At 42.0% G+C, this 26,488-nt stretch overlaps 1 protein-coding gene across 3 annotated transcripts in view; it reads right to left on the bottom strand.

Moving 5' to 3' along the window:
- Positions 1 to 26,488, bottom strand: part of ccser2b (coiled-coil serine-rich protein 2b) — a 76,205-nt gene that overhangs the window by 26,037 nt on the left and 23,680 nt on the right. For 2 of the 3 annotated variants that reach the window (XM_063003207.1, XM_063003209.1), the window contains exons 3-7: positions 18,937 to 19,139; positions 11,817 to 11,910; positions 8,788 to 8,893; positions 7,613 to 7,766; positions 202 to 276 (exon numbers count right to left, since the gene is read on the bottom strand). In XM_063003207.1, the coding sequence (XP_062859277.1) occupies positions 202 to 276; positions 7,613 to 7,766; positions 8,788 to 8,893; positions 11,817 to 11,910; positions 18,937 to 19,139 (632 nt within the window). The remainder of the gene's footprint in view (positions 1 to 201; positions 277 to 7,612; positions 7,767 to 8,787; positions 8,894 to 11,816; positions 11,911 to 18,936; positions 19,140 to 26,488) is intronic. The other variant, XM_063003208.1, reaches the window with a different exon arrangement.

The following is a 26,488-nucleotide window of genomic DNA, read 5'->3' as shown; positions in this document are numbered from 1 at the left end:
CCCTCACCCCCACCAACACCTGGACCCACAACTGCTCCCACACCTGGACCCCCCCTCATCAACCCAAACAAATAACTATTATGTTTATGATGATGTGAAACGGTCAGTACATTTATTTCCTATCTGGTTTCAGGTGTAAAATGTTTCATTATTTATTCTGTTGTTAAATAGAAACCTCTGAGATGATTTTACTTTACTCACATGTTGCTGGTAGCTTTGTTCTTCATCAGATGGACTTGAAATGATCTCCTCATCAACTGATCCATCGTCCTCCATCTACAGACACAAAACCACACATGGTTCAATATGAGCAGAACCTTCATCCGTCAGGCTGTTTTCTACACTGAAACTGTTAGAGTTTCTTTAATACCAGAGGAGCAATTAATTGAGAACAACAGTGTGTTCAGAACATAATGGACACGGTGCAGGTGAACAAGAGCACGACACAAAGCAGATCCTGGTCACTACACCAATACCAACGACATTATTTCTGTAGAGCCGGAGTTCATCATCCTCCTCACCATCATCATCATAATGGTCATCATCCGTCTCTTCCTCATCATTCTCCTCCTCCTCATAATCATCATAATAATTATTCTTCTCTTCCTCCACCTCATCATCATCCTTCTCCCATTCCTCCTTCTCATTATCATCATTATCCTTTTCTTCCTCATCATCCTCCCCATCCTCACCGTTCTCCTCCTACTCCTCATTATCATCATCCATCTCTTCCTCCACCTCATCATCATCCTCCTCCTATTCCCCCTTATCTTCATCATCCTCCTCCTTTTCCTCATTATCCTCCCCATCCTCACCCATCTCTTCCTCCACCTCATCATCATCCTTCTCCCATTCCTCCTTCTCATTATCATCATTGTCCTTTTCTTCCTCATCATCCTCACCCTTCTCCTCCTACTCCTCATCATCATCATCCATCTCTTCCTCCACCTCATCATCCTCCTCCTATTCCCCCTTAACATCATCTTCATCATCCTCCTCCTTTTCCTCATCATAATCATCATCCTTCTCTTCCTCCACTTCATCATCATCCTCCTATTCCTCCTTATCATCATCATCATCCCTCTCCTCCTCATCTTCCTTATCCTCATTATCCTCCTCATCATTATCATCATCATCCTTTTCTTCCTCATCATCCTCCCCATCCTCACCCTTCTCCTCCTCCTCCTCATCATCATCCTTTTCTTCCTCCACCTCATCATCCTCCTCCTATTCCCCCTTAACATCATTATCATCTTTATCATCCTACTTTTCCTCATCGTCATAATCATCATCCTTCTCCTCCTCATCACCATCATCCTCTTCATGATGGGCCAGTGATAGCTCAGTGGTTAAGGTACTGGACTAGTAAACAAAAAGTTGCCGGTTCAAGCCCCGCCACCACCAAGTTGCCACTGTTGGGTCCTTGAGCAAGGCCCTTAACCCTCAATTGCTCATTGTGTTCAGCTCATTGTGTAAGTCGCTTTGGATAAAAGCGTCTGCTAAATGCTGAAAATGTAAATGTAAATGTCATCATTATCCTTCTCTTCCTCCTGATAATCATCATCCTCTTCATCATCTTCATCACTCTATCCTCATCATCCTTCTCTTCCTAATCTTCCTCATCCTCCTCCTCATCATTATCATCATCCTTCTTTACCTCCTCATCCTTCATCATCACCATTATCCTTCTCTGGCTCCTCATCCCTCTTGCTTATCATCATCGTTCTATTCCTCCGCAACATCCTCCTAAATCCAAAAGCCTTATAAATAATGATATTCGTTTTGATGTAAATGATTAGTTCAGAGGATAAAAGCTGTGAATAACCTTGCTGTTTCTGACATTTTATCTTTTAATCAGTGAAAACCAAATACTAAACACAAAAAAATGGAAATGAACAGCGCAGGAATGAAGCATTTAATTACACACATGCATAAAAGTGTTCTCCTCTATAAAAGAGCAAATGAATCTAGCTGGAAGAGCAGAACATCAACAAGCACCCGGCGTGCCCTCGTACCCCTGCCCACATCAGTATTCAGATCTCCCACGAGTCTCAGACTCTGATTATATCCATCATCATACGCAATAACAGAGTGACCTGGAGAGCTGTTGCTGCTGCTGGAGGATTCTCACCTCGCCCATGAGAAATACTAATCAGCTCAACACCTATTCAACACCTCGTGGTGAATCCCTGCAGTCATGTTCCACAATCAAATCTAATCTGAGACATGGTGGCACGTATTTCTAAAAAGCAGTAGTTTTATGTATTCATCCAGGGTACATGGTCTTATCTGTGCTTTGTTAAAATGCGACAGTGGCTCTTAACTTTGGAACGAAAGTTTCACATTGCTGCATAAACCTGAAAAGAGTCGCATTGTGCTCAGACAGAGACGAACTGACAAGTTCTATTGACGGCAGCAGTAAAAAACCCATTACAGGTGCAAAATAGATGCGCATGACATGAATGGTGAAAAAAGAGAACAAGTAAAGGCAGAATGCTGAAGAATGAGCAACCTCAGGGAAACGTTTATCCGAAATCAAACATCCAGCCATGCAATCTCCGTAGAGAAAGACTGGCAGTAAAAACGTTTAGATTTCTTCCATTCTGTTCTGTTTCTACCAGGCAGCCTGGTGTTTGCTTCGAAAGAAGGTATGAGGAAAATGGGTGTGAGATGTCATTAATATTAATTTCACCAGATGCTTGGTGGGCAGCACTGTCACCTCACAGCAAGAAGGTCATGGGTAAAGCTCTCTGGGTTCTTTCTTTGTGGAGTTTGCATGTTCTTCTTCTGCCTATGTGGGTTCCCTCCGGGTGTTCCAGTTTCCTCCCACATTTACACGTAAAGCAGTCCGGGTTCTTTCGGTGTGGAGTTTGCATGTTCTGTGTGATTTCCTCCGGGTGCTCCAGTTTTCTCCAACATTTACATTTACATTTTTGGCATTTAGCAGACGCGCCTTTATCCAAAGCGACTTACATTACAGTATACAGTCTGAGCAATTGAGGATTAAGGGCCTTGCTCAAGGGCCCAACAGTGGCAACCTGGCAGTGGTGAGTCTTGAATGGGCAACCTTCTGATTACTGGACCAGTACCATAACCACTAGGCTACAACTGCCCTTAAACATTGTTGGCAGTGATCCAATGCACCTAGTTAATCCAGCACCTTAGACCACTCGTCCACACTACCACTAGTCCAAATACATTTACATTGTCGGCATTTAGCAGACGCTTTTATCCAAAGCGACTTACAATTATGACTGAACACAATGTTGAGCAATCGAGGGTTAAGGGCCTTGCTCAGGGGCCCAACAGCAGCAACTTGACAGTGATGGGGCTTGAACTGGCAACCTTCTGATTACTAGTCCAGTACCTTAACTACTGAGCTACCACTGAACAAATACATGCAGTCAGGTTAACTGAAGATACTAAATACCCCTAGGCATGAGTGTATTTGCCCTTTAATGAACTGGATAGGTTTCTGACCTATCCCCCAGCGAATTAAACCCACTGTGACAAAGTGGTGGTAAAACCGACAATGAATGAATGAATTTTACTGAGATTTATTAGAATTCATTCATCCTGTGTGATGTTTCCGGTGCCAATGGCTGCCACACAATCTGCTCCACCAAAAGTGGTCTAAAAAAGTCTAAAAATTCCCTGGTGTAATGTCTTAATGGTTTTAAAAGTTACATTTTCTCTAATGACACCAAGTCTTCCACTTAAACCCTAAGTGGGCACATTTGTCTAGTTGGAGAAGCTTTGAAAAGATCAGTGGCAATCTGCGTCAAAGTTCATTCAGGTGAACTTTAAACGCCACTGCAAGTGCACAAATCGTGAGCCCGGGGCGCCGCAGCTACAGCACCAGTGCCGAGATTCTGAACTCCTCGGTTCGAAACTCGGCGTTGCCACCGGTCAGGCATAATTGGCAGTGCCTGCAGCAGACTCTAATTAGCTACCGTCTCTGCTAGGGTGGGATGACCGGACTATGTGGGTGGGGTCTTCTAACGCTGTGCAAAGACCCTGATCAGCAGATGGAGGCGCCTGTGCAGTGTGCATGGGCAAAAATAAGGGGTCCGCTGGGGCTGTGCGAGGGTCAGAGGAGGCGTGAGCAGCAATATACCCACCTCGACTGCAATCAGGGATCCACCAGCAGCAGAAGACAAATTGACTACACTATGTCGAGAGAAAATGGGATAAATAAAATAGAAAAAAAATTTGTGAGCCCACTGCGGCAAAAGTGCGCGGTGCGCTGCTCAGGGAAGTGCAGCGGCAAGCTAAGCAGCACCAACACACTTCATAGGAAACAACGGCACAACAGTGGTTTTGTTGCTTCTCATGTGAATGCACCCTAACATGGTAATTACACATGATAATAAGCACCAAAGATTTTTTTTCCAATAATTCAGTTGCAGAATTCATTGAAATCCTGAAACGGCAATAAACTGCGTCCTCTAGGAGTGTATGTAAGCTTTTGACCTCAACCCTGTACATGTGTGTAATATACGCCCACACTCCAGAAAGTTTGGTACCATTGGCACTAGGTTGCTAAAATCGACATTTCTTCCTAACAAAATCTTTTTCAGACACTGTAGAAACCATCAAGAGTCCCTGCCTGACCCATCAGGACCTCTGTTAGCTGCCTGTGGTACTGTCTTTGTGCCAGTCCTGAGGGGTATGCCATTAGTGGCCCAGTCAGTCACGGCAAGGCCACCGAAGAGCACAGAAGTCGACACACGTCCGGGGTCGATCGATGCCAGACTGTGTGGGCATGTTTAAAGAAAGTTGGTGAAGCTCAGTTCCTGCTGTGATAAAGAACGTTTATGTGAAGAAACCTATAATCAGGAGCCTGGCATAGCGGGCTGGATACAGAAGAGAGAAATCAATAGGAGGTGGAACTGCTGATGGAACTGACTGGTGTGTGTTAGTCTGGTGAGAGTAAAAAAAAACACACACAGGCAGCCAGACCGCAATCAGACACAGATTACAGATTTCATCTACTCTCACAATAAAGAACGATTCTGATCAAACATGGCACCGAGCTGGCATGGCAACAAGTCAAAGAACAAAGTGTGAGATCATCAGATGTCTAAAAACATACAGCAAGATATTAATCGTGTTGAGTCTCGATCAATAAATGACCCTGGGTTGGTTTTAAAATGTAATATTTGGATAAATATCAGCGTTACAGATGTGGACACACACAGAGGTGAGAATGAATCTTTTCTTTATCTTATGGCCAGTCCAGCTGGTCCAGACCGAAATGTCGCTGCAATCTTTTGGCCAGCACGATTGACCCATGGGGAGAAATCCCTACATACACCGATCAGCCATAACATTAAAACCACCTCCTTGTTTCTACATACATTGTCCATTTCATCGGCTCCACTTACCATATAGAAGCACTTTGTAGTTCTACAATTACTGACTGTAGTCCATCTGTTTCTCTATATACTTTTTTAGCTCCCTTTCATGCTGTTCTTCAATGGTCAGGACTCTCCCAAGACCACTACTTTGAGTGGTGGATCATTCTCAGCACTGCAGTGACACTGACATGGTGGTGGTGTGTTAGTGTGTGTTGTGCTGGTATGAGTGGATCAGACACAGCAGCGCTGGTGGAGGTTTTTAAACACCTCACTGTCACTGCTGGACTGAGAATAGTCCACCAACCAAAAATAACCAGCCAACAGCACCACCTTGGCAGCATCCTGTGACCACCGATGAAGGTCTAGAAGATGACCAACTCAAACAGCAGCAATAGATGAGCGATCGTCTCTGACTTTACATCTACAAAGTGGACCAACTAGGTAGGAGTGTCTAATAGAGTGGACAGAGAGTGGACACGGTCTTATCCACTCATACCAGCACAACACACACTGACACACCACCACCATGTCAGTGTCACTGCAGTGCTGAGGATGATCCACCACCTAAATAATACCTGCTCTGTGGGGGTCCTGTGGGGGTCCTGACCATTGAAGAACAGGGTGAAAACAGGTTTAAAAAAAGTATATAGAGAAACAGTCAGTAATTGTAGAACTACAAAGTGCTTCTATATGGTAAGTGGAGCTGATAAAATGGACAGTCAGTGTAGAAACCAGGAGGTGGTTTTAATGTTATGGCTGATCAGTGTATTTATCCATAGGGCATTGCTGCTGGTCCATACAGATGGCATCTACGCAAGTGTGTCCTCCCTGTTGCTATTTATAGACCACTTTTCTGTAATTTATTGGGATTTCTGTGGACGAGAGCAACACTTTTATTGAATGAATAAAGGCAGTATATATTTATTAATGCATGAATGAGCCACATTAGTTGGCACGTTCAGTTCTTCTCAAAATGTGTCTGTCTGGGTTTCTCCTCATGCTTAACAACAACTGGTGCACCAAATACTCACAGGAAGCAGCTTTCATTTATCTGTTATACACTGATAGATCACCAGGCTAATATGCTGTCACAACAGCTCTAACCCTCCAAGACACCTACATTTACATTTACTATTACATTAGCAGACGCTTTTTATCCAAAGCAACTTACAGTACTGTGATAGTATATATTGTCCAAGCAATTGAAGGTTAACAGCCTTGTTCAAGACTTGCCAGGTTGCCACTGTTGGGGCTTGAACCAGCAACCTTTCGATTACTTGCCTGGTACCTTCTTTGATGCATTTTCTCCCCTTTCTCCCGATTTTTAGCGTGTTCAATTTTTTACCCAATTGCGTTATGCTTCCTCTCTACTGGTGCTGATCCCCACCCCTGATTGTGGAGAGCGAACTGACACACGCTTCCTCCGACACGTGTGCCATAGCCGACTGCATTTTTCACCTGCACGAGTCGAGTTCACATGCCATCAGCCTTGTGTACGAAGAGCCACACCCTGATCGCATTATAGCCAGCAGAGGTCGTAATTGCATCGGTTATGATGTCCCTATCGGGCTCCTCACCCTGAATGAACAACAGCCAACCATTGTTCATATAGCTGCCCAGCCCAGCCGGATGGCAGAGCTGAGATTCCATACGATGTATTCGAAATCCCAGCTCTGGTGTGCTAGCTTGTCTTACTGCTGCGCCACCTGAGCGGCCCTCTTGTCTAGTACCTTAACCGCTAGGCAACAACCGCTCCACCTGTGTGGTCATTACAGGTGCTTTGGAAAGTGGACAGGAGTCAGCATGGGCACTCTGACCCTCCTTGGACCACAGTCGGCGGTTCTTGGCTCGTCCCTCGTCGGCACCAAACTCAACCCAGTCATGTGGCTATAACGATCTGGTCCTTATCAAAGTTCCTCAGGTCTTTATGCTGATCAGACCTGCTGCAATCAACATGTGAACTACGAGGAACTAGCAACAATTTAACATCTAATAGATCCCTCAGCTTCCAATTAAAATGTTCTAACATCCTAATGATCATAAACTCTGTTGGTATTTGTAAAACTGTGTAAATTATTAATTTCAATCATATTTATTTGTATAGTTTACACCGTGGTTATATTCACAGCAAAAAGAGTCAATAATTCTCATGTCAGTCTAATGTCAATAATAAATTAGGATAAACAGGACACAATTTGATCACGGACACATAAAAGTTGGTTTTCTGTGATGGTGTGGATATAATTTGGTACCTGCAGCAGTCTCCTGAGCTGGAGCAGTTGATCTTTAACAGAAGAACAGTCCTGGGCCATGTGCTTCAACATCAGCTCATCCAGAGATTCAAGTCCTGAAGCCGACCTGCTCGAACCCTGAACCCCACAGCTGTCATACGCCTGCATACCATCACTGTACATCAGAAAAAGAGAGAGAGAGAGAGAGAAGAAACAGATATGAACAAATATGAAGAAACAAATGGAGGTTCCTCTGTAGGTGAGTAGGTGTTTGGTAATCACTGCTAGCTTCTGCATGGCTATATTCTAATCCCAATCCAGTAAATTATCAGTACTATATTAGCTCGGCTCACACCGAGTCAGGCTGCAGAGTTCCTTTCACCCTGAGCATCACATCACGTGTGTGAGGAAGGATTGAGACGGAGGCCTGGTGTGACAGGAACATGAACCAGTGGATCTTCTCAGTGATGGTGAGTGATATGGGGTGGGAATTAGAAATCCTCCCCAGGCCTCAGTCAGCCCATATTGGCTTTGTTGGGGATGGAGACACATGCAGTGACACAGAGGAATGTCAGATTTGTCTCCTCGCTGAGGAACGGTGACCGAGCAGGACCGGGGACTGCTGGAGGAAACCATCAGCCTGACATTCGGAGTCAGGGGGGAAAAAACAGCTCCTTCACCTTCATAACGTCAGAGGTGTCAGCGTGGTACATGCACACCCTGACACGACTCAAACAGCTACGGAATATAAACAGCTGCAGGAAAATAAGTTTGTGAACCCTTCGACGTGGACTCCTGCATTTTGTTTTAAAAAATGTGCTGTAAGTTAGTGTTAGAGACTTTTCTGTGGTGTGCTGACAATGTTTGATGTGTCTCCACCTGGGGATCGAATCCAGGACCTTCTCGATGTGCTACCCACCGAGCCACTACATTATTTGTAATATTATAGTAATGTTGTCTATTGTCTATGGCTCCACATTTCACAAACAAAAGTGTTCTGATTCTGGTTCTACAGCTTGTGCCACATCTCATTTAGGTCGTGTTAAACAAAGGGATGTAAAGTCCAAGAGGGGGGGTGGTATTAGTGCAGGCAAAATCCGTTTGCATATAACTGGGATATTAATAAAAAATCCATCTCAGAAAAAAGGGGGGTTCACAAACATTTTCTTCCATCAACAGAATAAAGGAAAACTGACCCGTTATTATTGTGTAGTTTCTCCTTCCTCCCTCTGAACTGCTGCCGCTTCCTCCACTGCCAAAACTCAGAGTCTGAACAATCATAATGAACCACAGCATCCATATCTAAAATAATCATTAAAAACCATCAACACCTGAACAGGCAGAGTGACCTGGTGAATGGTGAGAGTGACGTGGTAAATGGTGAGAGTAAAGGGGAGAATGATGAGGTGAAAAAGGTGAATGAAGATATTAAAGGGGTGAATAATAAGGATAAAGTGGTAAATGGTGAGGGTGAAGTGGTGAATGAAGAAAGTAAAGTGGTGAATGGAGAGACTAAATGGGCAAATGGTAAGAGTGACGTGGTGAATGATTATAAAGTGTTGAGATTAAAGTGTTTGGAATGGGACTGGATTGGTTGAAATTAAACTGGATTATTTGAGACAAGACTGGATTATTTGGGATCAGTCTGAATTATTTAGTATTAGACTGGATTATTTGGAATTAGACGGGATTGGTTGGAATGACACGATTATTTGGGATGAGACTTGATTATCTGGGATGAGACTGGATTGTTTGGGATGAGACTGGATTGTTTGGGATGAGACTGGATTATTAGGGATGAGACTGGATTGTTTGGGATGAGACTGGATTGTTTGGGATGAGACTTGATTATCTGGGATGAGACTGGATTATTTGGGATGAGACTGGATTGTTTGGGATGAGACTGGATTGTTTAGGATGAGACTGGATTGTTTAGGATGAGACTGGATTGTTTAGGATGAGACTGGATTGTTTGGAATTAGACGGGATTGGTTGGAATGACACTGGATCATTAGGGATGAGACTTGATTGGAATGAGACAGGATTATTTGGGATGAGACTTGATTATTTGGGATGAGACTGGATTATTAGGGATGAGACTGGATTGTTTGGGATGAGACTGGATTATTAGGGATGAGACTGGATTGTTTGGGATGAGACTGGATTATCTGGGATGAGACTGGATTGTTTGGGATGAGACTGGATTATCTGGGATGAGACTGGATTGTTTGGGATGAGACTGGATTGTTTGGGATGAGACTGGATTGTTTGGGATGAGACTGGATTGTTTAGGATGAGACTGGATTGTTTGGAATTAGACGGGATTGGTTGGAATGACACTGGATCATTAGGGATGAGACTTGATTGGAATGAGACAGGATTATTTGGGATGAGACTTGATTATTTGGGATGAGACTGGATTATTAGGGATGAGACTGGATTGTTTGGGATGAGACTGGATTATTAGGGATGAGACTGGATTGTTTGGGATGAGACTGGATTATCTGGGATGAGACTGGATTGTTTGGGATGAGACTGGATTATCTGGGATGAGACTGGATTGTTTAGGATGAGACTGGATTGTTTAGGATGAGACTGGATTGTCTGGGATGAGACTGGATTGTTTAGGATGAGACTGGATTGTCTGGGATGAGACTGGATTGTTTGGGATGAGACTGGATTGTTTAGGATGAGACTGGATTGTTTAGAATGAGACTGGATTGTTTGGGATGAGACTGGATTGTTTAGGATGAGACTGGATTGTTTAGGATGAGACTGGATTGTTTAGGATGAGACTGGATTGTTTGGGATGAGACTGGATTGTTTAGGATGAGACTGGATTGTTTAGAATGAGACTGGATTGTCTGGGATGAGACTGGATTGTTTAGGATGAGACTGGATTGTCTGGGATGAGACTGGATTGTTTGGGATGAGACTGGATTGTCTGGGATGAGACTGGATTGTTTAGGATGAGACTGGATTGTCTGGGATGAGACTGGATTGTTTAGAATGAGACTGGATTGTCTGGGATGAGACTGGATTGTTTAGGATGAGACTGGATTGTCTGGGATGAGACTGGATTGTTTAGGATGAGAGTTTGGGATGAGACTGGATTGTCTGGGATGAGACTGGATTGTTTAGGATGAGACTGGATTGTCTGGGATGAGACTGGATTGTTTGGGATGAGACTGGATTGTCTGGGATGAGACTGGATTGTTTAGGATGAGACTGGATTGTCTGGGATGAGACTGGATTGTTTAGAATGAGACTGGATTGTTTAGAATGAGACTGGATTGTTTGGGATGAGACTGGATTGTTTGGGATGAGACTGGATTGTTTAGGATGAGACTGGGTTATTTGGGATGAGACTGGATTATCTAGGATGAGACTGGATTGTTTGGGATGCGACTGGATTGTTTAGGATGAGACTGGATGATTTAGGATTAGACTGTATTATTTGGGATGAGACTGGATTGTTTGGGATGAGACTGGATTGTTTGGGATGAGACTGGATTATCTAGGATAAGACTGGATCAATTAGGATGAGACTGGATGATTTAGGATTAGACTGTATTATTTGGGATGAGACTGGATTATTTAGGATGAGACTGGATTGTTTGGGATGAGACTGGATTGTTTGGGATGAGACTGGATTGTTTGGGATGAGACTGGATTGTTTAGGATGAGACTGGATTGTTTAGGATTAGACTGAATTATTTGGGATCAGTCTAAATTATTTGGGATTAGACTGGATTGTTTGGGATGCGACTGGATTATTTGGGATGAGACTGGATTATCTGGGATTAGACTGGATTGTTTGAGATTAGACTGGGGTTGTTTGGGATTAGACTGAATTATTTGGATGAGACTGGGTTATTTGGGATGAGACTGGATTATTTAGGATAAAACTGGATTATCTAGGATAAAACTGGATTGTTTGGGATGCGACTGGATCAATTAGGATGAGACTGGATGATTTAGGATTAGACTGTATTATTTGGGATGAGACTGGATTATTTAGGATAAGACTGGATTGTTTGGGATGAGACTGGATTGTTTGGGATGAGACTGGATTATTTGGGATTAGACTGGATTATTTGGGATTAGACTGGATTGTTCGGGATGAGACTGGGTTATTTGGGATTAGACTGGATCATTTAGGATTAGACTGTATTAATAATAAACGTCTGATAATGTGATTTAAACATTCTAATAATTTACTGACCGCTGTGTAGCGAGATGTCTTCGGACAGATCCACATCCAACATGAGGTCATCCTCCTCCAGATCACACGAGTTCTCCAGGTTGTTGAGGACGTCCTTGAGAAGAGAACGAGAAAAAGAGAAGATTAAAAATATTAGAAGAGAATGTGAAACATTTCCTTCAGAATAATACCAGAGCTCCGTTTTAATAAAACCATCGAGGGTCAAATGAGAAAGTGAAGTCTAGCCTTCACAGAAGAAAAAAACACTGTTAAGATCTTCAGAATAAATAAATAAAGCATTGTGGGCGGGAAGAGGAGCTGCAGAAGCTCGATCAATATGAAGAACGTCTGGTTGTGAAAGAGAAATCTAAAGTGGTTTTTTTGTTTTGGTTTTGCGTTTTTTTACGTGTTTGATTAAATAAAAACATCCTGGTCGGAATCTGAACTAATTCCCATAAGGGATTAAATATGTAATGTTGGCGTTGATTAGGTCTACAGCGTGAGATGTTTAGGTTTTACATGGACTTTAGAAAGTGGAATCATGCAGTGCAGCGTGGAGAATTTGAAGGACACGGTGCATATCTGAGCGGAGTGGAGTTATCTCCTCACTGAAGGAGCTTAGTCCCAGCTGAACACCTCCATGAAATGACTTTTTACCATGAACAACTTCTGCTCCACTACAGCGGCTGGCTGAAGGACCTGAATGCGAGGCAGATATTAAGCGGGACACTTTCCATGCACCGAAATAATCATCAGATTACAGAAGAACCTGCACTTCAGTGATCTGAGTCATGAGACAATCAGACTGTAGTGAAGCATCACAATCCTCACTACACCTCATAACTTACGTTAGATACACCAGCGTTAATCAGACTCTGGTTCTAAACTCGCATGTGGATCTGAGATTTAAAATGTGGTTGTTTATTTTTGTTGTTGTTTTTCATCAGATGTATTTGATCTGTAGCAGCAAGACAAACAACAGCTAGTTTTATATTTTAAGATGTTTTATCAACACCTTCAACATGATCTTAATCAATGCCTTCAAAACCGTCAACACCGTCACTAACACCTACAACACGATCTTAATCAATGCCATCAACACTGTCAACATCTTCACTAACACCTTCAACACGATCTTAATCAATGCCATCAACACTGTCAACATCTTCACTAACACCTTCAACATGATCTTAATCAATGCCTTCAAAACCGTCAACACCGTCACTAACACCTACAACACGATCTTAATCAATGCCATCAACACTGTCAACATCTTCACTAACACCTTCAACATGATCTTAATCAATGGCATCAACACTCAACACCATCATCAACACCTTCAACGTGATCTTAATCAATGCCATCAACACCGTAAAAAACGGCATCGACACCTTCAACGTGATCTTAATCAATACCATCAACACTGTCAACACCGTCACTAACACCTTCAACGTGATCGTAATCAATGGCATCAACACCGTCACTAACACCTTTACCGTGATAATACAATCTTAATCAAAGCCATCAACAATCATAAACGGTTGTGTTGATGCCGTTTATGATGGTGTTAATGATGGTGTTGATGCTGTTGATGACAGTGTTGATGCCGTTTATGACAGTGTTGATGGCATTGATAAAGATCATGTTGAAGGTATTAATGACAGTGTTGATGCTGGTTATGACAGTGTTGATGCCGTTTATGACGGTGTTGATGGGATTGATTAAGATCATGTTGAAGGTGTTAATGACAGTGTTGATGCAGTTTATGACAGTGTTGATGCCGTTTATAACTGTGTTAATGCTCTTGATGATTGTTGATGCCACTGATTAAGATTGTGTTGAAAGTGTTAATGATGGTGTTGATGCTGTTGATGACTATGTTGATGCCACTGATTAAGATTGTGTTGAAAGTGTTAATGATGGTGTTGATGCTGTTGATGACTATGTTAATGCCACTGATTAAGATTGTGTTGAAAGTGTTAATGATGGTGTTGATGCTGTTGATGACAGTGTTGATGTTGTTTATGATGATGTTGGTGGCTTTGATTAAGATCATATTGAAGGTGTTTATAACATGTTTATAACTGTGTTGATGCCGTTTATGATGGTGTTGATGACAGTGTGGACCAAACCCAGCCGGTCAAGTTAATGTGCAAATGTTAATCTAGAACGTCTCTATATTTACTGAAGTGAAGACCAAAATAAAATGGACACCCGTATGAGGTCCTTCGTTAGAAACTTTCTCTTCCTGCTTTAGAAAATTTCTCTCACTGTTCCTCGCAGGACGCTTCAAGTTTTAAGATCTTTTGGACCATGTTAAATTCGGAGCACGTTTAAGATCTACCCACAGGTTTTCAATCAATGTTCGAGCCAGAGGACTGTGAGCTTTATTCCAAAAAGCCTCAGCGTGTGTTTCTTCTTCTTCTTGAGGTAAGTTTAGATTGTTTTCCTGTAGTAAAAGCTGCAGCCATTTTTTAGGCAGCTCAGTCAGTTGCTTAGAAGAGGAAAGTCTTGATGATCCTTCATCAGCCTTCAATCTAAGAACTCAGCAAACTGAAGAGCTGAGTAAGTTGAAGTGAAGGCTGAACTAAAAAATACATAAGGCATGGTATATACCCAGGCTTTGCCCAGCATGGCGTCATGTTTGATGTTCGTCTGGTGGTTTTCACTTCTTATCAACAACAAGCGCTGTGCGAGAGGAGAGAAAATCTAAACAATATGATGGAAGAAGAGCTGGGAGAGAATGATGGATCTGATAGCAGTTCATACAGACAGGAGGAAAACAAAAGTACATTTGGATTTCTAACAGCTTGTCTTACCCCTGGCATATGACTGACATGATACGGAGTGGGTACAGACCCACCAGGAGTGCTTTAGTACCCGTCAAGAGTTTGGGGAGAGAGTCGGAGAGACATGAGAAGTAAACAGTCTCATGATTCACAGATAGCCCTTTTGACCAGTTTGTGCCCCTACGTTTGAACCATTTGGTGCATTTTCACCAAAAATAAATAGGTTCAGAACCTGGAACATTTGTTCCCTGGTGGAACCAAAGAATAGCAGGTTTTTCAGCACAGAGATGGGCACTCCAGTTAGCGACTTAATTTTGAGGTGCACATAAGTCTCAACAGACTACAAATAGACCTGCAACTCGTCCCTTACGACTCCCGACTCGACTCTGACTCAACAAAAATAACATTAAATAAAATAAGCGTCATTCCATCGTCATCCAGATAATAATTCCTTTGTGTGTTTACATTTCTTTGATTTGGGACACAGCCCCTTTTTTTATATGCATTACAACATCTATGAACTGACCAGCGTGAGGGTTGCATGGCTTAGACGGGAGCAGCAGACATGCAACAGGCAAAGAATGTAGGAAACAAATGAAAGACACTGGACCGACCACATCAAACATCAAAAGACATTTGAAAACACACCCAATGGGTCTGTTTAGTTTATGCTAGCCGCTTAAGATTCGTGACTTTACTTGGACTCTATAGCCTAAAAACTCGTAAACTGACTTGAACTCTATAGCCTAAAAACTCGTAAACTGACTTAAACTCTATAGCCTAAAAACTCGTAAACTGACTTGAACTCTATAGCCTAAAGACTCGTAATTGAGTTGGACTCTATAGTTTAAAGACTCGTGACTTTACTTGTACTCTACAGTTTAAAGACTCATGACTTGACTTGAACTCTATAGCCTAAAGACTCATGACTTGACTTGAACTCTATAGCCTAAAGACTCATGACTTGACTTGAACTCTATAGCCTAAAGACTCATAAACTGACTTGAACTCTATAGCCTAAAGACTTGTAATTGAGTTGGACTCTATAGTTTAAAGACTCATGACTTGACTTGAACTCTATAGCCTAAAGACTCATAAACTGATGAACTCTATAGCCTAAAGACTTGTAATTGAGTTGGACTCTACAGTTTAAAGACTCAAGACTTTACTTGGACTCTATAGCTTAAAGACTCGTCACTTGACTTGAACCCTATAGCCTAAAGACTTGTGAACTGACTTGGACTCTATAGCCTAAAGATTCGTAAACTGACTTGGACTCTATAGCTTAAGGACTCGTGACTTTACTTGGACTCTATAGCTTAAAGACTCGTGACTTGACTTGGACTCTATAGCCTAAACTCTTGTGACTTGACTTGGACTCTATAGCCTAAAGACTTGTGACTTTACTTGAATCTATAGCCCAAAGACTTGTGACCTGACCTGGATTCTATAGCCTAAAGACTTGTGAATTGCCTCGGACTCTATAGCCTAAAGACTTGTGACTTGACGTGGACTCTATAGCCTAAAGACTCTTGTCTTGACTTAGACTATATGGCCTAATTGTGATATGACTTGGACTCTATAGCTTAAAGACTTGTGACTTGACTTTAACTGTACAGGGAAAAGACTCATGACTTGACTTGGACTTTACAGCCTAAATACTTGTGAACTGACATGGACTTTATAGCCTTAAGACTCGTGACTTGACTTTAACTCTATAGCCTAAAGACTCCTGACTTGACTTGGACAGTACAGCCTAAAGACTTATGATTTTACTTAAACTCTATAGCCTAAAAACTTGTGACTTTACTTAAATCTATAGCCCAAAGACTTGTGACCTGACTTGGATTCTATAGCCTAAAGACTTGTGAATTGACTTGGACTCTATAGCCTAAAGACTCGTGACTTTACTGGAATCTATAGTCTTAAGACTCTTGACTTTACTTAGACTATATGACCTAAATAATTGTGATATGACTTGGACTTGGACTGATAGCTTAAAGACCTGTGACTTGACTTTAATTGTACAGGGAAAAGACTCAACGTGGACTTTATAGCCTAAATACTCGTGACTGGACTTTAACTCTACAGCCTAAAAACTCATGAACCAACTTGAACTTTATAGCCTGAAGACTCGTAAATTGACTTGAACTCTATAGCCTAAAGACTCATGACGTTACTTAAACTCTATAGCCTAAAGACTCATGAACCAACTTGGACTCTATAGCCTAAAGACTCGTAAATTAACTTGGACTTTATAGAACTCTACAGCCTAATGATTTTTGACTAGACTTGGACTCTATAGCCTAAAAACATGTTGTGCAGCGCCCTCTATTGATGCCTTATCCTTAATTCTAATAAAAACTGGTCCAATTGGCCGGTTCTATGAACAGCACTGATGTTTTAATGAGCCTGAATGGAACCAGTTCAAGATCCAGAGCTATTTTAGTTAAAAGGAGCTGACAATGAAATATAGGATGAAGCAGCTAGTGTTGAGAACCAGAGTTGGTACAGACCGACCTCCGGGTGGCGCTGTTTAACCCCAGCATAGGCTCCAGTTAGACATGGAAACACAGCTTCAAAAAGAGAAGGTGAACTATTAAAATTATTGATTATTTTTATAACCATTAAAACCTGGAGCTAAAGAATCCGGCAGGGCGGAGTCAGTTACCCTGCTACCCCTGGGTGTGGATACTTATGTTTTCTGCCCAGACCTTCACCCTCTAAACCATCATAACCAGCATGTGGACAAAAACCTAACCAGCTTTTATATAGTAAAAAAACTCATCAGGACTGTGGTGGTATCGCTCTGCTCCACGTCATCTTTGATTACCGTTCCTCAGCGGCACACCTGCAGCGCTCGGTTATAGGGGAAAGGATGAAAGCCGGGCTGATGTTTTTGCATCAGACGGGGGCTCTCGTGGCGCCTCTGTGCTCAGGTGATAAGAGATTCGGTTCAGATGATTAGATGAAGCTGGAGGAGCAGGATGAAGAATCCAACAGGAGGAAAAAAAAGCTCAGTATGATGAGATCGGACAGAACAACAAAGAAAGAACCCAACTCGTGTAGAAGAAGATAAATGAAGCGTGTGTTGTGCCCAGGTTCTTATCCTGCTTTAGAGGTGTGCCAGCTTTACTCTCACCGTGGAGCAACACTGCCCTCTAGTGTACAGTGTCTGAGCTGTCCACCTGAACCAGATCAACAAACTAATGACACATTTTTAATGAAACACCTGTAAAAGAGAGCATTTTACATACTGTCCCAACTTTTTTGGAATTGGGTGTGTAAATAGGTTTTAGACAGGACTGCTTTGATGTTGTTTAAAGTTCTATAAATGATCCTAATGATACTAACAACAAGAAATTAGGTTACATTTACATTTGTGGCATTTAGCAGATGCTTTTATCCAAAGCGACTTACACTTATCACTGAATGCAGTCTAAGCAATTGAGGGTTAAGGGCCTTGCTCAGGGGGCCAACAGTGACAATTTGGCAAAGGTGTAGCTTAAACTGGCAACCTTATGATTACTAATCCAGTGCCTTAACTGCTGCCAGTACCTTAAGCTACCATTGACCAAAGCAACAGGAAAAAACATAAATATGCAAACATGAGTGTTTTTTTGCATTTAACTCCCAATTTAGTCATATCCAATGACCCGACTGCATTTCGTTCCCTCTCTACTACTGCAGACCTCCCTCCACTCTGAGTGAGGAGAGCCGTGACTAACACACACCCCCTCCGACATGCGTGCAGTAGCCAACTGCTTCTTTTCACCTGCACGAGATGAGTTCATATGATGATCAGCTTTGTGTACGGAGAGACACACCCTAATCCCATTATCCCTCATTATCTCTGTGCAGGTGGCATCAATCAGCCAGCAGAGGTTGTAATTCCATCAGTTATGTCAGGCAACCTCCATGCGAACAAGTCAATCGTTGTTCGTGTAGGCGCCCAGCCTGCCGGTAACAGAGCTGAGGTTGTGTAATATTGTCTACATTTACATTTACGGCATTTAGCTGATGTTTTTATCCAATGTGACTTACAGTATTCAGTTTTAAAGCAATACAGGGTTAAGGGCCTTGCTCAAGGTCCCAACAGTGGCAACCTGGCAGTGGTGGGGTTTGAACCAGCAACCTTATGATTACTAGTCAGGTACCTGAACCACCAGGCTACAACTGCCCTAAATTCTCAGCTGCTACACTGCTATGATTATCACTCCCTCCATTGTGGATCTTCAGAGTTACATCATGAAGCTTTGCCTCTCCTTTGGGGCCACACAAATTCACTCGACATGAACTTCCCACGACATTCTGCTTTCACCTTTACTGAAGGTCCTTGGTGCAGAACCTACCATGCTGTTCAGGTTGGAATCGTAGCTCCTGCACAGCTGCGCTCCTCCTACCAGCGGCTCCAGAACCTCCTCGTCCCACATGTAGGTCCCACCCGAGCTGTCTGAGGGTGAGAGATCCAGAGAGGAACCGTGTGGTAGATCACTTCCTGGAGAGAGGGTCTGAGTAACACGGTGATCAGATCCATCAGAAGCCTTCCTGGTACCTACAGAGAAAAATCAGTGTGAATGAAATGAATAACAAACACGCTGAACCTTCAGCCATGAACACCAGACATCACAATGTTTACATTTAACATACACCGGGGTACAAAAGTCTGAGACCACTCAAATTTTAAATAGTGCTTCTATTTTTCCTGGTATTAAATCAGCTCAGAGAACCATCAACACTTCACTAGAGAACATTTACAGAACCCGACGCCTACGCCGAGCCACAAACATCATTACGGACTCATTTCACCCTTGTCGCATCCTGTTCTCCTTGATGCCTCCTGGTAGGCGCTATAGGAGCATCCAGGCCCGCACTTCCAGACTCCTGAAAAGCTTTTACCCCTCCATCATAAAAACACTAAATTCTTGAAACTCTGCATCCTAGTAAATAATGTGCAATTTATAGGGACTGTGCAATAACTTACTTCTTTCTTTCTTGTTCTTTAAAACCCACGCCTGTATTTTTGTATCTAGATGTTTAAATGTTTATTTGTAAATACATTTAGACCCTTGAGTTACGAACAGTTTACCATACGAACAATTCGGGTTACGAACGATCTGTTTCAACTTAACGTACGAACAAATTCCGGATTACGAACTGAAATTCGCGAAACACGTGATGTCACAAACAAGTTCACTCTAACCGTCTCTCTCTCTCTCTCTCTCTCTCTATATATATATATACAGTGTATCACAAAAGTGAGTACACCCCTCACATTTCTGCAAATATTTTATTATATCTTTTCATGGGACAACACTATAGACATGAAACTTGGATATAACTTAGAGTAGTCAGTGTACAACTTGTATAGAAGTGTAGATTTACTGTCTTCTGAAAATAACTCAACACACAGCCATTAATGTCTAAATAGCTGGCAACATAAGTGAGTACACCCCACAGTGAACATGTCCAAATTGTGCCCAAATGTGTCGTTGTCCCTCCCTGGTGTCATGTGTCAAGGTCCCAGGTGTAAATGGGGAGCAGGGCTGTTAAATTTGGTGTTTTGGGTACAATTCTCTCATACTGGCCACTGGATATTCAACATGGCACCTCATGGCAAAGAACTCTCTGAGGATGTGAGAAATAGAATTGTTGCTCTCCACAAAGATGGCCTGGGCTATAAGAAGATTGCTAACACCCTGAAACTGAGCTACAGCATGGTGGCCAAGGTCATACAGCGGTTTTCCAGGACAGGTTCCACTCGGAACAGGCTTCGCCAGGGTCGACCAAAGAAGTTGAGTCCACGTGTTCGGCGTCATATCCAGAGGTTGGCTTTAAAAAATAGACACATGAGTGCTGCCAGCATTGCTGCAGAGGTTGAAGACGTGGGAGGTCAGCCTGTCAGTGCTCAGACCATACGCCGCACACTGCATCAACTCGGTCTGCATGGTCGTCATCCCAGAAGGAAGCTGACGCACAAGAAAGCCAGCAAACAGTTTGCTGAAGACAAGCAGTCCAAGAACATGGATTACTGGAATGCCCTGTGGTCTGACGAGACCAAGATAAACTTGTTTGGCTCAGATGGTGTCCAGCATGTGTGGCGGCGTCCTGGTGAGAAGTACCAAGACAACTGTATCTTGCCTACAGTCAAGCATGGTGGTGGTAGCATCATGGTCTTGGGCTGCATGAGTGTTGCTGGCACTGGGGAGCTGCAGTTCATTGAGGGAAACATGAATTCCAACATGTACTGTGACATTCTGAAACAGAGCATGATCCCCTCCCTTTGAAAACTGGGCCTCATGGCAGTTTTCCAACAGGATAACGACCCCAAACACAACCTCCAAGATGACAACTGCCTTGCTGAGGAAGCTGAAGGTAAAGGTGATGGACTAAACCCAATTGAGCACCTGTGGCGCATCCTCAAGTGGAAGGTGGAGGAGTTCAAGGTGTCTAACATCCACCAGCTCCGTGATGTCATCATGGAGGAGTGGAAGAAGATTCCAGTAGCAACCTGTGCAGCTCTGGTGAATTCCATGCCCAGGAGGGTTAAGGCAGTGCTGGATAATAATGGTGGTCACACAAAATATTGACACTTTGGGCACAATTTGGACATGTTCACTGTGGGGTGTACTCACTTATGTTGCAGCTATTTAGACATTAATGGCTGTGTGTTGAGTTATTTTCAGAAGACAGTAAATCTACACTGCTATACAAGCTGTACACTGACTACTCTAAGTTATATCCAAGTTTCATGTCTATAGTGTTGTCCCATGAAAAGATATAATAAAATATTTGCAGAAATGTGAGGGGTGTACTCACTTTTGTGATACACTGTATATATATATATATATATATATATATATATATATATATATATATACAATGAGCGAACATTCGGACAGCGGACAGTGTTTTTTCGGTGTTGTCTTTATATTTTGTAAAATTCAATATTTGATGTGTTGTATAATTACTCCTGCCAGTAGGTGTCACTGTATATCAGACAGAGGGGACAGTGAGTGAGAAAGAAGAAGGAATTCGGCTCAGTAAAGTATTCTTTCTTTCGTGCAATTACACCTACAAAATACAACATTATTGAAATAAAGAAGGAAATAATAGAGAGTTATTGAGAGTAATATGAGAGTTATTGTTGTTTCTGGTAGATACATTTTATAAAAAAAGAAGGAAATTTATTATGGTGTATATTGTTGTTTATTATTATTTATTACAGTATTATCTATTCTACAATTTAAGATCAATAATAGTAATAATAATAATAATAATAATAAGTTACACTTATATAGCGCCTTTCACAAAACCCAAGGTCAAGGGAAAATAAACTTGTATTTATAACAAAAAAGACCATTTAAGACATTAGAAAGGTTAGGGGTAAGTGGGGGTTTGGGAGGTCTGGCACAGATTAATTCTATTTACATGATTTCTTATGGGAAAAATAGGTTTAACTAACGAACATTTTGACTTAAGAACAACCCTTCAGAACCAATTAAATTCGTAACTCAAGGGTCCACTGTGTATATACAGTGTATCACAAAAGTGAGTACACACCTCACATTTCTGCAGATATTTAAGTATATCTTTTCATGGGACAACACTGACAACATTACACTTTGACACAATGAAAAGTAGTCTGTGTGCAGCTTATATAACAGTGTAAATTTATTCTTCCCTCAAAATAACTCAATATACAGCCATTAATGTCTAAACCACCGGCAACAAAAGTGAGTACACCCCTAAGAGACTACACCCCTAAATGTCCAAATTGAACACTGCTTGTCATTTTCCCTCCAAAATGTCATGTGTCTCGTTAGTGTTACTAGGTCTCAGGTGTGCATAGGGAGCAGGTGTGTTCAATTTAGTAGTACAGCTCTCACACTCTCTCATACTGGTCACTGAAAGTTCCAACATGGCACCTCATGGCAAAGAACTCTCTGAGGATCTTAAAAGACGAATTGTTGCGCTACATGAAGATGGCCAAGGCTACAAGAAGATTGCCAACACCCTGAAACTGAGCTGCAGCACAGTGGCCAAGATCATCCAGTGTTTTAAAAGAGCAGGGTCCACTCAGAACAGACCTCGCGTTGGTCGTCCAAAGAAGCTGAGTGCACATGCTCAGCGTCACAACCAACTGCTGTCTTTGAAAGATAGGCGCAGGAGTGCTGTCAGCATTGCTGCAGAGATTGAAAAGGTGGGGGGTCAGCCTGTCAGTGCTCAGACCATACGCCGCACACTACATCAAATTGGTCTGCATGGCTGTCACCCCAGAAGGAAGCCTCTTCTGAAGTCTCTACACAAGAAAGCCCGCAAACAGTTTGCTGAAGACATGTCAACAAAGGACATGGATTACTGGAACCATGTCCTATGGTCTGATGAGACCAAGATTAATTTGTTTGGTTCAGATGGTCTCAAGCATGTGTGGCGGCAATCAGGTGAGGAGTACAAAGATAAGTGTGTCATGCCTACAGTCAAGCATGGTGGTGGGAATGCCATGGTCTGGGGCTGCATGAGTGCAGCAGGTGTTGGGGAGTTACATTTCATTGAGGGACACATGAACTCCAATATGTACTGTGAAATACTGAAGCAGAGCATGATCCCCTCCCTCCGGAAACTGGGTTGCAGGGCAGTGTTTCAGCATGATAATGACCCCAAACACACCTCTAAGACGACCACTGCTTTATTGAAGAGGCTGAGGGTAAAGGTGATGGACTGGCCAAGCATGTCTCCAGACCTAAACCCAATAGAACATCTTTGGGGCATCCTCAAGCGGAAGGTGGAGGAGCGCAAAGTCTCGAATATCCGCCAGCTCCGTGATGTCATCATGGAGGAGTGGAAAAGCATTCCAGTGGCAACCTGTGAAGCTCTGGTAAACTCCATGCCCAGGAGAGTTAAGGCAGTTCTGGGAAATAATGGTGGCCACACAAAATATTGACACTTCAGGAACTTTCACTAAGGGGTGTACTCACTTTTGTTGCCGGTGGTTTAGACATTAATGGCTGTATATTGAGTTATTTTGAGGGAAGAATAAATTTACACTGTTATATAAGCTGCACACAGACTACTTTTCATTGTGTGAAAGTGTCATTTTGTCAGTGTTGTCCCATGAAAAGATATACTTAAATATTTGCAGAAATGTGAGGGGTGTACTCACTTTTGTGATACACTGTATATATGTGTGTGTGTGTGTGTGTGTGTGTACATACATATACCGTCAAGGAGACGCTCAAAAATTTTGTTGTGCACTGTGCAATGACAATAAAGGCACTCATTTTATTTGCAAACAGGAGCAACGATTATCACTGAGAGCCGCATTATGTCTAAGGTGTCTCTGTAAGTGGTGTTTCACAGTATTGATGACGATAACAATATATTGGTATTATTATTATCATCATTATATTATTATTATATAACTATTACTATCATTATTATATTGTTATAATATTATTGTTATTGTTATTATTATTATATTATAATTGTAGTTAAATTGTATTGATATATTGATTTATTATTATGTATTGATGATTATTGTTAATATTACATTATATTACTATAATTATTGTCATTATTATATTGTTAATATTATTATAATTAATGTATTTATTATTAATAATAATAATGTTGTTATAACAATTGTTAATATTATTGTTAATATTATTGTTGATATTATTATTATTACATTGTTATAAATAATATTATTATTTATTTATTTATTTATTAGGATTTTAATGTCATATTTTACACACTTTGGTTACATTCATGACAGAAACGGTCAAAGATTCATCAGTTCAAGTTTAATGTCAAACAGTCATGAACAATTTTGTACCTCCAATTCACCTCACATGCACGTCTTTGTACTGTAGGAGGTAACCCTCACAGATACTGGAAGAACATACTAACTCCACACAGAAAGGACCCAGACCGTCCCACCTGGGACTCAAACCCTGGACCTTCTTGCTGTGAGGCGACAGTGCTACCCACCGAGGCACTGTGCCACCCCCCAATGCTTTTTAGTAGTAGTAGTATTGGTATTGTTGTTATTTTGGCGGATGTTTATAGTGATTTTATTAGGTAGACAGTAAGTTGGTAGCTAAACCACAAATTTAAAACTGTATGTAGACCAGGGGTGTCAAACTCATTTTCACTGAGGGCCACATCTGCATTATGGTGGCCCTCAAAGTGCCGACTGTAACGTATCCTGCTGTGATTGCAGTCGGCCTTTTAATTCTTGGACAATTTGTTGTTTTTCTTGGAGGCTACATTCTGTGTTTGGTGTAAAAATGCCAAATTTATTCTGTATGTTTATAAAGTATATCTACATTTATATTGTACTGTACAAGAGACGTACCGTTTTTTCATCTTAAAGCACAAACTTGTTTTCACTTTCCCATCTTTCATTAAATTTCCTCCTTCTGCTTCAATTTGTACATTTTGGGATTATTTGTAAATATTTCTCAACATCACTTGTTGGAAAACCTCAGTTAAACGCTGATGTGGAAACACTGCCATCTAGTGGTGGGATGCTGGTCACAAAATCGGCATGCATTGTGGCAGATGCAGTTTATGTAGATTTTACAGTGCATTTTAAGACAATCATACGTGACGGGCCGGATTTGGCCCGTGGGCCTTGAGTTTGACACATGTGATGTAGACATTTTTTACAGGAGAATGTGGGGGGTAGTGCCTCGTCACCTCATACTTTTTCCAGCCTGGAATGCAAATGGTGAATCTGTTTGTTTATTAAAAGATCGTGTTTGTCTAATTTCAGCACCTGGATGAAGATCAGACCACATTTTATGAAAATTATGTCTTTTCCAGAGGGTTCACAGACTTTTTTATACAGACTGTGTGTCTGTAATGGAACAGTGGTAGCCTAGTGGATACAGCTCTGGGCTTTTAATTACGTTTGAATTTTTAGCTTTGCTAAGCAGCCACTGTTGGGCCCTTGAGTATGGCCCCTAACCCTTTTGGCTCAAGGATGACGTACAATTGCTGACCCTGCGCTCTGACACCATCTTCCAAACAAGCTGGTAAAAATGTCACTATAATGTTTACATGTACAGTGTATCACAAAAGTGAGTACACCGCTCACATTTCTGCAAATATTTCATTATATCTTTTCATGGGACAACACTATAGACATGAAACTTGGATATAACTTAGAGTAGTCAGTGTACAACTTGTATAGCAGTGTAGATTTACTGTCTTCTGAAAATAACTCAACACACAGCCATTAATGTCTAAATGGCTGGCAACATAAGTGAGTACACCCCACAGTGAACATGTCCAAATTGTGCCCAAAGTGTCAATATTTTGTGTGACCACCATTATTATCCAGCACTGCCTTAACCCTCCTGGGCATGGAATTCACCAGAGCTGCACAGGTTGCTACTGGAATCCTCTTCCACTCCATGATGACATCACGGAGCTGGTGGATGTTAGACACCTTGAACTCCTCCACCTTCCACTTGAGGATGTGCCACAGGTGCTCAATTGGGTTTAGTCCATCACCTTTACCTTCAGCTTCCTCAGCAAGGCAGTTGTCATCTTGGAGGTTGTGTTTGGGGTCGTTATCCTGTTGGAAAACTGCCATGAGGCCCAGTTTTCGAAGGGAGGGGATCATGCTCTGTTTCAGAATGTCACAGTACATGTTGGAATTCATGTTTCCCTCAATGACCTGCAGCTCCCCAGTGCCAGCAACACTCATGCAGCCCAAGACCATGATGCTACCACCACCATGCTTGACTGTAGGCAAGATACAGTTGTCTTGGTACTTCTCAACAGGGCGCCACCACACATGCTGGACACCATCTGAGCCAAACAAGTTTATCTTGGTCTCGTCAGACCACAGGGCATTCCAGTAATCCATGTTCTTGGACTGCTTGTCTTCAGCAA

The sequence above is a fragment of the Trichomycterus rosablanca genome, chromosome 10 (genome assembly GCF_030014385.1).
Source record: "Trichomycterus rosablanca isolate fTriRos1 chromosome 10, fTriRos1.hap1, whole genome shotgun sequence".
Lineage (NCBI taxonomy): Eukaryota > Metazoa > Chordata > Actinopteri > Siluriformes > Trichomycteridae > Trichomycterus > Trichomycterus rosablanca.
Note: the sequence above shows the minus strand (reverse complement) of the source record. Positions and strands in the feature narration are given on the sequence as shown.